Source organism: Apostichopus japonicus, chromosome 7 (genome assembly GCF_037975245.1).
Source record: "Apostichopus japonicus isolate 1M-3 chromosome 7, ASM3797524v1, whole genome shotgun sequence".
In the NCBI taxonomy this organism is placed as follows: Eukaryota; Metazoa; Echinodermata; class Holothuroidea; order Aspidochirotida; family Stichopodidae; genus Apostichopus; species Apostichopus japonicus.
In genome coordinates, this window is record NC_092567.1 from 21,268,031 (window position 1) to 21,281,055 (window position 13,025).

General features: G+C 36.8%; 1 protein-coding gene across 3 annotated transcripts; it reads right to left on the reverse strand.

The window, feature by feature from the left end:
* Nucleotides 1-224: 224 nt before the first annotated feature.
* LOC139970164 (solute carrier family 35 member G1-like) lies at nucleotides 225-5,659 on the reverse strand. 3 transcript variants are annotated; one of them, XM_071975804.1, is made up of 3 exons: nucleotides 5,381-5,659; nucleotides 4,777-4,951; nucleotides 225-4,165 (listed from the first exon to the last, which is right to left on the reverse strand). In XM_071975804.1, exon 3 carries the CDS (start codon nucleotides 2,707-2,709, stop codon nucleotides 1,687-1,689), a length of 1,023 nt encoding a protein of 340 aa, XP_071831905.1. In that variant the 5' UTR covers nucleotides 2,710-4,165; nucleotides 4,777-4,951; nucleotides 5,381-5,659; the 3' UTR covers nucleotides 225-1,686. The 3 variants fall into 3 exon arrangements, with proteins under 3 accessions (XP_071831905.1, XP_071831907.1, XP_071831906.1); XM_071975806.1 differs by lacking the exon at nucleotides 4,777-4,951; XM_071975805.1 differs by having other exon boundaries at nucleotides 4,777-5,659.
* Between the last annotated feature and the right edge of the window lie 7,366 nt (nucleotides 5,660-13,025).

Genomic DNA, 13,025 nt, shown 5'->3' on the forward strand with positions numbered 1-13,025 from the left:
TATATTAATGCATTACTATTTATTTTTAGTTTATTATTACGATATTTGTCTCTTGTAATTATATTAAATATCTAATGTGATGCAATTGACATAACATTTGTTCTATGTAGTAAATGATAGGTATTATATTAGAACAGACGAAATATGTTAATTGGCACACTGTAAGATTAGACTTTTATCTTTATCTGAAGAGATTTATACATTTTCTCCTCTGTATTCCGTGTAAAACATTCAATAATGAATCTCTTTGAGTTAGTACGTGAGGTTCCATCTGACTACACTGTTGTGTAAACGAGCGATCTAAATTCACTGTTGCATGTCAAAAGTGTCTCCATTTCCTCTTGTGAACCTTAATACCATTTACTTCAATCGTGCAAAATAGTTATGTCCCTGCAGCAACGTATAACAGCTAATGGTTTGCACATTAATTAATATACAAGCATGATCTTGCTAGCGCCGGAGTCGTCTGTTGAACACTACAGAGAGCTCAAACAATCTGTTTCGTACATTGATTTCTAGGGCGACCGTAAACAACTATCTGTACATCTAAATAGTTCAAGATAAATATCAGGAGACGTATGCATTGAAGCATCGAAAAGCATCGAAATTAAGAAAAGAAGATGGAAATTCATTGGGCATAATATTGCGTCAAACCCCAAACAACGAAAGCAACATCAGCAAGACTTGGGCACCAGAGGGCCGGAGAAAGAGAGGGCGACCAAAAACAACATTGCGCAGCACAGTGGACATAGAAAGAGTGAGGTCCGGTTGGCGATTCTGTAATGAGACCAGAAACGCAGATTCCGACCAAGACGAATGGAGACGCTCTGTGGAAGCCTTATTTGCCTCTAGGCAAGAAGAAGACAGATGATAATATATGTAATGCGCCACGGAAAAACACATTGCAATGGGCAATGTATATTAGTTAAGACTGCTATCCTTTCTTCCACTTATTGAATTAGCTATTGTGAACTTACAATCAGTAGGAAGAACAAAAGGCAATCAGACAAATCAAAGATTCACAGATCAGTTAATTAATATCTAAGATATTCAAATTAATATGTAAAAGTAGGAGGGCCTGACGTTTCGATACCAGCAGGATCTTCTTCAGAGGCTGAGTGTTTCATATTGAATATTCAAATTATTCAAGTTTCATATTCCATTTCATATTGAATATTTCATACTCAAATTAATAAGCTATACCAGAAATGAGCTTACACATAAAATAATTTGATTATAACGTTTGTATATAATTTATGTCAGAGAACTGATTAATATTATAGGTGTATCGTTTGGGAACGATAAACCAACATGCCCATAGATATGTAACATGCAATCGACGATAGATTGACTTTCATAGATTTTATGAAAGTACTCAAACTTTCATTAGCCCGCATTTTCTTTTACCGTATCTTCTTAACATCATTTTATATATTAATTTTTAATTGCCCACTGTAAAACAAACAGCTATGGGCAAAGTATTAATAAGACAAAACGTATATGGATATTGATTGTCGCACGACCATTTGTAGTAGCAGGCGCTCATCAGTTTCCATAAACACATTCTTTCAACGCATCATGCTAACAGAACATGGCATACTTCCTCAGTGTCATTTACCTCCATCATTTTCAAATGGTGTCGCTGCATGCTAAAGATAAATTAAAGATTTTGCAGTAAATTGAGTTTTACTTCAATATTGGCCGTTGTTCATCCTCTTCTTTACCTTCAACCTCTGAAACTGCTTCACGGTCAGAAATCTCATCAACTTCCTCACTGACAATTGTACCTATACACGAAAATATTATTAGCACAGATCCTGCTAGTGTCTGCCACTGGAAACTAAAATTGAACAAAATGAACTGTCCAACGTAGGTCATAACAATTTCTGATGTTAATATGATAGAGACTGTGGTAGGTTTCTCCCTACAGACGGCAAGATATCCGAATAAAAACCCACCAAAGGTAGTCACACCAGTTCCTGTCAGCATGAAAACATCTATTGGTGTCCTGGGCAGAGACCAACCATCAAGGAAGGAACACAATATCAGGGAAATCAGGAGATATTGACCAGAGTATGACAGAAGATTAACAAGAAAATGTGAATTTTCATAACACGCTAGCTTCCTCCCAACGACAAGCGATCCTGAAAACGACATTGCAGCCAAGATGGCCGAGCATATGCCGTAAGGTGTTGGCAAACTGAATCCTTCTTTGGATAAATCTTCCTGTTGCAGTGCCAAAGCTATCAGCGCTACTCCACCGGTTGAACAAATTGCAAAGAATAAATCTTTTAATCGCGGTTTGACCTTCAGAAAAGTAACACTGAAAATTACAGAGAAAATTGTGAGTGTAAAGAACAACGCAACGGCATTGCCTGGACCGATGCTAAATATAGATAAAGAAATAGCCATTTGGGATGTACAATCAAAGCTGCCGTAGAGAATGATCAGCAATACTTGGGTGGAAGAAACTGGACGCCAACGAAGTCTTACAATGACAGCAAACATGAAACATAGACATAGGACTACAAATGAGTTACAGACGAATATGAAAGCTGGATGAAAGTTCTCAATAACTTGGTAAAGTATCATGTCTTCAGTGGAAAAGCAAATAGCACTGAGAGTGGCGTAGAATATCCCGATCATTGGCATCCCTCGAGATGAAAGTTCCTGGCCTATCCATTTCAATGTATTGTCAGTGGACGTCATCCTAGAGTCAATTCAATTTGAATGGTCAAAGTTAATTAAAATGAATATTTATTTATTTCCAGTGAAAAATAGTAGGAATGTGCGACCATGCTGTTATGACAGTAGTAAATAGGCTATATCCTTCTATAATGTCACTTACATGAGCTTCCATGACAACCTTCTGTATCTTCTCTATGACTCTCTACTGACCTTTGCATGCCTATCATCATGCCTGCAGTAACTTGTGCGACAAGAGAATATTTTGGCTGAAAAACAGTATCAGCCTGTAGGCACGTAACATGGCAAATTGTACCCGCTTTTCTAAAGAAATTCATATGATAAGTTAATTACAGATTTAGGTATGAATAAATTTTGTTACGTGTGTATTCTTGGCAGATATATTACATCAATCATATGAATATGGATAAGTACTTATAAAATGGAACGTTGGCTACAATCACCGTGACGCTATCGACAACTAAGTCAAGACTATATATCTACAACTATATTTTTTATATTTATATTTATTATTGATATGTTCATAGTCAGTCTCGTGACTAGGCCGGTGCAGCCTCCCTGGTCCCATCGGTGAAAAGTACTGGAAAAGAAACCAACCTACCGCGAGGCTGGCTCGCCGGACGTAAGGCGGCGAAGAGGTTAACGTATCTTTATTATTTCATTCAGTAAAGCAAACGTTCCCCCATGTGCTCTTTAGGGCCCATGGCTTTTTCATTTGGATATCTAGATGAGCTATATCCAGTGGCGCACATCCGTTCCGACGAGTGGGGTGGGGGGTGATATTAGTAGACTATCTAAGCGGAGCGCCACCATCGGATGGCGCGGAACGTACAAGAAAATTTTAGGCTTTAAAAAACCCCAAGAAGGCCGGAAACGGCCCCCCGGAGTGTTTTAAGCTGAATTTCATGTATGCAATTCCTTAATTATTGAGAAAATATTCAATCTATGAAAAAAGTAATACATGTCAGATGAGTTGAGATGGTACAATAATCATAATGAATTGTGCATCCTCTTTCATTTATTCTGTCTGCCATGCTCCCGTATTCACCTTCTGTATCTCTATTACCTTTGTCCATCACCCCATCCATAGTCCATACATGTTCATTACTCAAGTGCCTCACCGTCCATATTCGGTGTTGTGGTCGATATAGACGGTTCTCTGTAACAATCCCTTCCTGGCGGCTAATGGCTATCAGTGTCCTCCCTGACGTCAGCGCCGTTACTCCCCGACGCCGATACTCCAATCGACAAAATCCAATAATAGTTATCAATTTTCATCCAGGATTCTCCGACAAACTCTCAAATTGTGAGGGTGACCCACTGCTATCATAGCGTTGCGTTTCGCAATGTTCTGTTTTTTCCTTCTTATACATCAACAAAATTCGAAGATGAGGTTTGCAGGGTCGATCACTCGATCAGAGTTGCAACGTTCCCCAGTTGTTAGGGCACTAGTAGGACACTAAATGGGAAAGACGGACAGAAGATGACAAATGATGAACGGATTTACCGATAGTCCATCTCAGATGTCCATACTTACGTACGTTAAGAGATCTGGGAAGTTTATTTTTTTCGAATGATATCGTTCGTTACAGGAAATACATATTTTTGTATGAGGCTGATGAAAACGTTCATGTAACCTCGATAATTCACTCGAACTGAGAATAAGGTGCAATAGGTGACCAACATATTACATGAAAGTATTCACTATGTGTGTACACAACTTACAGATGAAAAACAGCTGAATATATATAGTGTGACGTGGGAAATTCAAATAATAATAAATTCCCACTCGGGTTCTTTTAACACTTATGAAAAAAGATGAAATGTAACAGTATGCTTATAAATAACGAAAATTTATTATTGTACACTACAATTCACATAAGCTGCTTTGCTACATTAAGTCTTTTACATAACATAATCTTAACGTATACTGGTGCCCTTCTTTTACTCAACAGAAAAGGTTCCTTTTAACTAACGAAGTCGGGTTTTTTTTTCTCCACGACAATTCCCTTATTAACTAATCTGTCGTTAGTCGATATCTCTTTTAAATAATGTTTTCTTGCGTATAACCATATATGATGTTATCGCCCAATATACAGACGGAGGGAGGGCCTCAACGTTGGCTGCTATACGCACGGATCTTCCGTCTCGTGGCTCCTCTCTAAATTAAACAGGCTCTGACTTAACGTTCCCAGTATATAACACAAAACGGAGCACTGAGTTTCGTCTCCCAGGAAATGGTATACTGTAATAAAATTGATACAATGATGTTTTCTCTTGTCAGTAAAATGAATATTTTACATCATGTACTCAATCCCCCTAGCTGCTCTAACTAGGACAACATTATCGTTATACAGTAATAAAAGTGGACTATCCCTAAAATTAACATTATTATTATATAGCCAATTCCCAACCCTTCAAATCGAAAACGGATTTGTCTCTCCGGCAATTAATATTCAAACCATGCATTTCAAATTAACCCTATGTCATATACTATAGTTTTAAGTACAATTCAATCCACATATGGGTTATTCCCATTTACCATTGAGCTATACTACACTACTTATAAACACACTTCTCATATTAGGACATTTAATATTAGCTACAAACTACCAAATTAATATATATTAATATATTTTCCTTAGTCAATCAATTGAAACAAATTCCCACTTACGTGAAAAGATTTAGACAGCCTCTGAGTCACGGCATGGGGCAGGTGTCTCCATGTGGTCGGTGAAGGGTACTCTCAAACAGATATCAATACACAAGTATACCGTCTACCCAGACAATGTAGCCTCTCCCGGTAATATATACCCTAGGCCTCTCTCCACGACATATATACTGTGATCGACGCCCTATTTACTAACGCCTAAAACCGCTGTCTGCTCTGCCTAGATGCTCAGAGTGAAGTGAAGTTTCTAAACCTCGTGTTCCATTTCATTTGCCCATTCCACCTGGAAGCAATGCTTGCAATTAGGGGCATGTGTTTCAAATATTCATTCTTTGTAAGAGACCTTTTGTTTTTATTTAGCGCGCCTCGCTCCCTAACAATACGTTTTGGCATTTACTCTTGAATACGCTACAAACACCTTGCATATTATGCTAATTAGTCTATGACCAGTGGAAATAACCCTATACGTGTCATTTTAACCGTCACATATAGTTCGGGGAGAAGTGAGACAATCGCCCCTTATATTTTCAGTGAAACAAAAGAATCCGAGCAGCTGGCAAGTCTCCATCCTGGTGGAGAAGTAACAGGCATGTGAGAATTTCAAGGGTAAAAGTCACCCCCGCTTGGAAGCCCATTCGACTGTTACCCTCTACCCCGGATAACACTCAACAGTATGAACGTGGGGGGGGGGGGGGATTATCGTATACCAGTTGAGTGATTTAAACTCTTGCATCAGTTTACTGCGAGTCGCGACTGCCCTACTACTCTAATGCCTCCCTGAATGGACATTCATGGTTGGAAAAACATTAGTGCTTTACGCAGAACACGTACAAGACAAATCAAGTACCAACCTAATGGAGTAACTTGGGCTGTGCAAATTGTCTAGAAATTGCCGAAGTTTGTTACGTCGGATCGGCTGGTAAACTCTCTTGCCATATCCACAGCGTCGATCTTGTCCAGCTCATCCTTGTGCACATGGCATGTGATACAGAAACATAGTTGAGGCTTTTTGAACGCTAGCAAATGTATGTAAGTGTTTAAAGAGGCATTTAGACGTCAACACGATGCAAGCTCTTCAAGTAGGCTAAGCATATCCCTTCATCCTCAACATGTTCTGACGCCCCGACACGTTATATCATAGGCCTATATTCGTTACATTTTGTTGTTGTTTGTTTGCAGTGTATGGAACCCTGGAGTGAGAACAGCTTGCAAAAGTACTGAGGTTGCAACCTCAGCATTTTGACCTAACCTAATTTTAACTTAACTTTAATTTATTTTATTTTATTTTAATTTAATTTGAACTTATTTTTATATTTTTATATCGGACTGGAAAGTGGAGGGGATGATTGTGTAGACCATCCCCCTTGACCAAATGTGGGGGTATACCCCCCCCCCCATCTCCCCCCGGATGTGCGCCCCTGGCCATATCTTAAATCTGCCGTTGGGCCAACCACATTAGGTCGACAAGTGTAGTAACGTACGTCAAATTACTACATGTACTGTTGATCATTAAGGCACCTTAGAATCAAATGGACCTTCAACGGGAAGTCGAGCCCTCCAAAGAATAGATTTGATTTGATATTAGATATCTAGTAGGTATTTTATTACAGGCTTACAGTAAATATCAAATATATAAGATTATGATTTCCTAACTGACGATACTGCTGAACTTTATAAATTTAAAAAAAAATCAGCTCGAAAATTCACGGAAATGGAAAATGCACGATTCGGATAATGGATGTTCAAATGCATGGTCCAGAGTTCAGTGTTCATTTAGTTGATGAAGAAATATATCCTACCGTTCTTGAAAATGCTTTAACGTCGATACAAATTTAGACAAGCTGTATAAGACAAGCTATAAAAATGACACATATTTTCTTACTAGATATGTGGGTTCAACTGTTTACAATAACGAGAGGTTGCATAAGTTCAAAGACATATTTGTACGTAAATGCATGACACTTAATCGAAATTACATTCAATAGAAAATAACTTTTGATTCCCAGAGTTGATCCGTATTGCACAATAATTCAGGATCCATGATTGATACCTTTCGGAAGGATCATTGTAAAATTCCATAGCTAAGTAACAGTAGCTGACAATCTAGAAATATGAAACATTTTTATTTCGGTTTTATGCATGTTTACTCATATATATATATATATATATATATATATATATGTATATATATATATATATATATATATATATATATATATATATATATATATGAGTAAACATGCATAAAACCGAAATATATATATATATATATATAATATATATATATATAATATATATATATATATGAGTAAACATGCATAAAACCGAAATATATATATATATATATATAATATATATATATATATATATATATATATATATATAGCCACAAGAAACACCTATTCATATGAATTCCTTCTAATTAAAAGTTATATTCCTTATACTCACGTGATTAACAACGCATTGTAGTTTCATGCATGGATCGAGAGTCTCTCCGCAATATTTCTTCAGGCTAGCTGATAGTTTTGTCAATGCGGGTATACCCTTTGACAGATTGGGGCATAATAAATACTTCACATTAACGCATTTTTGTCGCTTGCATCATTATCTGTGGTATATCTATGGTAAACATATAATTCTGAGCACCGATATGCCCACCATATAAGCCCACTATGGCTAATTTTAATCATAATATACTAAATACTACTATTGGGAACGTTATACTAACTAAGGCTACGTATTATATACCTAACGTTAGGCTAAGTACATGCCTGTAACTTGACCACATATATCTCTTTTTCTTAGATTGAAAGACTTTCGTATGTTCTGCATCGATTTTACAGAGATTACCATCATTTCTGCTTTCATTTTGTTCGTATGACCTAGCCCTTTCAAGATGGGCTAGTCTGTATCTCTCGGACATTTTAGCTAGCTCTGAAGCACTAAATTCTTTGAATTTGTATACGTATTTTTACGTCATAAAAGTGAACAGCGCCGCCAGCTTCAAATGAGACAACAACATCAAACACCGTTAAGAAATAGTAGTACATCTACCAGTAAACCGTGTTTAACATCCGCTTGAAATAAATAACAATTAATTAAAAAATTAAATAACAATTATAATTATAAACCTATACGAACCATTGGACCGGCGGCTTTGAATTACCAGTGAAAAGTAGTATATGCAGAAAACGTGGTAATATCATTGGCGAAAACTAGAAATCTTTCCACGTACAAGTCTCTACGTCAATTGAATATTACTCGATAAATTGATATTGAGCTTTAAAACGATATTTATCCTGAAAAGTCTGAATAATTGATATCGGAAACTGCAAGCACCCAACACTCACGTTTTGCATGTAGGTTTGATCATTTATATTGATTGTTTTACTGCCAAGTCTGTGACGGATGCCGCTTAATTGTAACAAGCATAGTACTAACATGTAATTAGCAACGCCAGGATTCTCAACTGGAACAGTTTACATTGCTGAAGTGCCCCATCTACCACTACAATAATGCATTACTGTGTATTGGAATACAGTAGTCCATTACCGTTTATGTGAAGTTAATTAATATATTAATGCATTACTATTTATTTTTAGTTTATTATTACGATATTTGTCTCTTGTAATTATATTAAATATCTAATGTGATGCAATTGACATAACATTTGTTCTATGTAGTAAATGATAGGTATTATATTAGAACAGACGAAATATGTTAATTGGCACACTGTAAGATTAGACTTTTATCTTTATCTGAAGAGATTTAAACATTTTCTCCTCTGTATTCCGTGTAAAACATTCAATAATGAATCTCTTTGAGTTAGTACGTGAGGTTCCATCTGACTACACTGTTGTGTAAACGAGCGATCTAAATTCACTGTTGCATGTCAAAAGTGTCTCCATTTCCTCTTGTAAACCTTAATACCATTTACTTCAATCGTGCAAAATAGTTATGTCCCTGCGGCAACGTATAACAGCTAATGGTTTGCACATTAATTAATATACAAGCATGATCTTGCTAGCGCCGGAGTCGTCTGTTGAACACTACAGAGAGCTCAAACAATCTGTTTCGTACATTGATTTCTAGGGCGACCGTAAACAACTATCTGTACATCTAAATAGTTCAAGATAAATATCAGGAGACGTATGCATTGAAGCATCGAAAAGCATCGAAATTAAGAAAAGAAGATGGAAATTCATTGGGCATAATATTGCGTCAAACCCCAAACAACGAAAGCAACATCAGCAAGACTTGGGCACCAGAGGGCCGGAGAAAGAGAGGGCGACCAAAAACAACATTGCGCAGCACAGTGGACATAGAAAGAGTGAGGTCCGGTTGGCGATTCTGTAATGAGACCAGAAACGCAGATTCCGACCAAGACGAATGGAGACGCTCTGTGGAAGCCTTATTTGCCTCTAGGCAAGAAGAAGACAGATGATAATATATGTAATGCGCCACGGAAAAACACATTGCAATGGGCAATGTATATTAGTTAAGACTGCTATCCTTTCTTCCACTTATTGAATTAGCTATTGTGAACTTACAATCAGTAGGAAGAACAAAAGGCAATCAGACAAATCAAAGATTCACAGATCAGTTAATTAATATCTAAGATATTCAAATTAATATGTAAAAGTAGGAGGGCCTGACGTTTCGATACCAGCAGGATCTTCTTCAGAGGCTGAGTGTTTCATATTGAATATTCAAATTATTCAAGTTTCATATTCCATTTCATATTGAATATTTCATACTCAAATTAATAAGCTATACCAGAAATGAGCTTACACATAAAATAATTTGATTATAACGTTTGTATATAATTTATGTCAGAGAACTGATTAATATTATAGGTGTATCGTTTGGGAACGATAAACCAACATGCCCATAGATATGTAACATGCAATCGACGATAGATTGACTTTCATAGATTTTATGAAAGTACTCAAACTTTCATTAGCCCGCATTTTCTTTTACCGTATCTTCTTAACATCATTTTATATATTAATTTTTAATTGCCCACTGTAAAACAAACAGCTATGGGCAAAGTATTAATAAGACAAAACGTATATGGATATTGATTGTCGCACGACCATTTGTAGTAGCAGGCGCTCATCAGTTTCCATAAACACATTCTTTCAACGCATCATGCTAACAGAACATGGCATACTTCCTCAGTGTCATTTACCTCCATCATTTTCAAATGGTGTCGCTGCATGCTAAAGATAAATTAAAGATTTTGCAGTAAATTGAGTTTTACTTCAATATTGGCCGTTGTTCATCCTCTTCTTTACCTTCAACCTCTGAAACTGCTTCACGGTCAGAAATCTCATCAACTTCCTCACTGACAATTGTACCTATACACGAAAATATTATTAGCACAGATCCTGCTAGTGTCTGCCACTGGAAACTAAAATTGAACAAAATGAACTGTCCAACGTAGGTCATAACAATTTCTGATGTTAATATGATAGAGACTGTGGTAGGTTTCTCCCTACAGACGGCAAGATATCCGAATAAAAACCCACCAAAGGTAGTCACACCAGTTCCTGTCAGCATGAAAACATCTATTGGTGTCCTGGGCAGAGACCAACCATCAAGGAAGGAACACAATATCAGGGAAATCAGGAGATATTGACCAGAGTATGACAGAAGATTAACAAGAAAATGTGAATTTTCATAACACGCTAGCTTCCTCCCAGCGACAAGCGATCCTGAAAACGACATTGCAGCCAAGATGGCCGAGCATATGCCGTAAGGTGTTGGCAAACTGAATCCTTCTTTGGATAAATCTTCCTGTTGCAGTGCCAAAGCTATCAGCGCTACTCCACCGGTTGAACAAATTGCAAAGAATAAATCTTTTAATCGCGGTTTTACCTTCAGAAAAGTAACACTGAAAATTACAGAGAAAATTGTGAGTGTAAAGAACAACGCAACGGCATTGCCTGGACCGATGCTAAATATAGATAAAGAAATAGCCATTTGGGATGTAAAATCAAAGCTGCCGTAGAGAATGATCAGCAAAACTTGGGTGGAAGAAACTGGACGCCAACGAAGTCTTACAATGACAGCAAACATGAAACATAGACAAAGGACTACAAATGAGTTACAGACGAATATGAAAGCTGGATGAAAATTCTCAATAACTTGGTAAAGTATCATGTCTTCAGTGGAAAAACAAATAGCACAGAGAGTGGCGTAGAATATCCCGATCATTGGCATCACTCGAGATGAAAGTTCCTGGCCTATCCGTTTCAATGTATTGTCAGTGGACGTCATCCTAGAGTCAATTCAACTTGAATGGTTAAAGTTAATTGAAAATGAATATTTATTTATTTCCAGTGAAAAATAGTAGGAATGTGCGACCATGCTGTTATGACAGTAGTAAATAGGCTATATCCTTCTATAATGTCACTTACATGAGCTTCCATGACAACCTTCTGTATCTTCTCTATGACTTTTCTACTGACCTTTGCATGCCTATCATCATGCCTGCAGTAACTTTGCGACAAGAGAATATTTTGGCTGATAGACAGTATCAGCCTGTAGGCACGTAACATGGCAAATTGTACCCGCTTTTCTAAAGAAATTCATATGATAAGTTAATGACAGATTTAGGTATGAATAAATTTTGTTTCGTGTGTATTCTTGACAAATACATTACATCAATCATATGAATATGAATAAGTACTTATAAAATGGAACTTTGGCCTACATTCACCGTGACACTATCGACAACTAAGTCAAGACTATATATCGACAACTCTATTTTTTATATGTTTATTTATTACTCATATGTTCATAGCCAGTCCCGTGACTAGGCCGGTGCAGCCTCCCGGGTCCCATGGGAGAAGTACTCGAAAAGTAACCAACCATCCGCGAGGCTGGCACGTCGGACGTTAGGTGGCGAAGAGGCTAAAGTACATTGATAATTTCATTCGGTAAAGCAAACGTTCCCATGTGCTCTTTAAGGCCCGTGGCTTTTTCATTTGGATACCTAGATGGGCCATATCTTAAATCTGCCGTCGGGCAAACCACATTAGGAAGACCAGTTTAGTAACGTACGTCAAATTACTACATGTACTGTTGATAAAGCACCTTAGAATCAAATGGACCTTCAACAAGCTGTCGAGCCCTCCAAAGAATAGATTTGATTTGATATTAGATATATAGCAGGTATGTTATTATGGCTTACAGTAAATATCAAATATATAAGATTATGATTTACTAACTGACGATACTGCTGAACTATATAAATTAAAAAGTAAAATCAGCTCGAAAATTCACAGAAATGGAAAATGCACGATTCGGATAATGGATGTTCATGGTCCAGAGTTCAGTGTTAATTTCGTTGATAAGAAATATATCCTACCGTTCTTGAAAATGCTTTAATGCGATACAAATTTAGACAAGCTTTATAAGACAAGCTATATAAATGACACATATTTTCTTACTATTGCACAATAATTCAGGATCCGTGATTGATACATTTCGGAAGGATCATTGTAAAATTCCATAGATAACCAACATGAGCTGCCAAGCAAGAAATACGAAACATTTTTATTTCGGTTTTATGCATGTTTACTCATATATATATATAGCCACGAGAAACACCTATTAATATGAATTCCTTCTAATTAAAAGT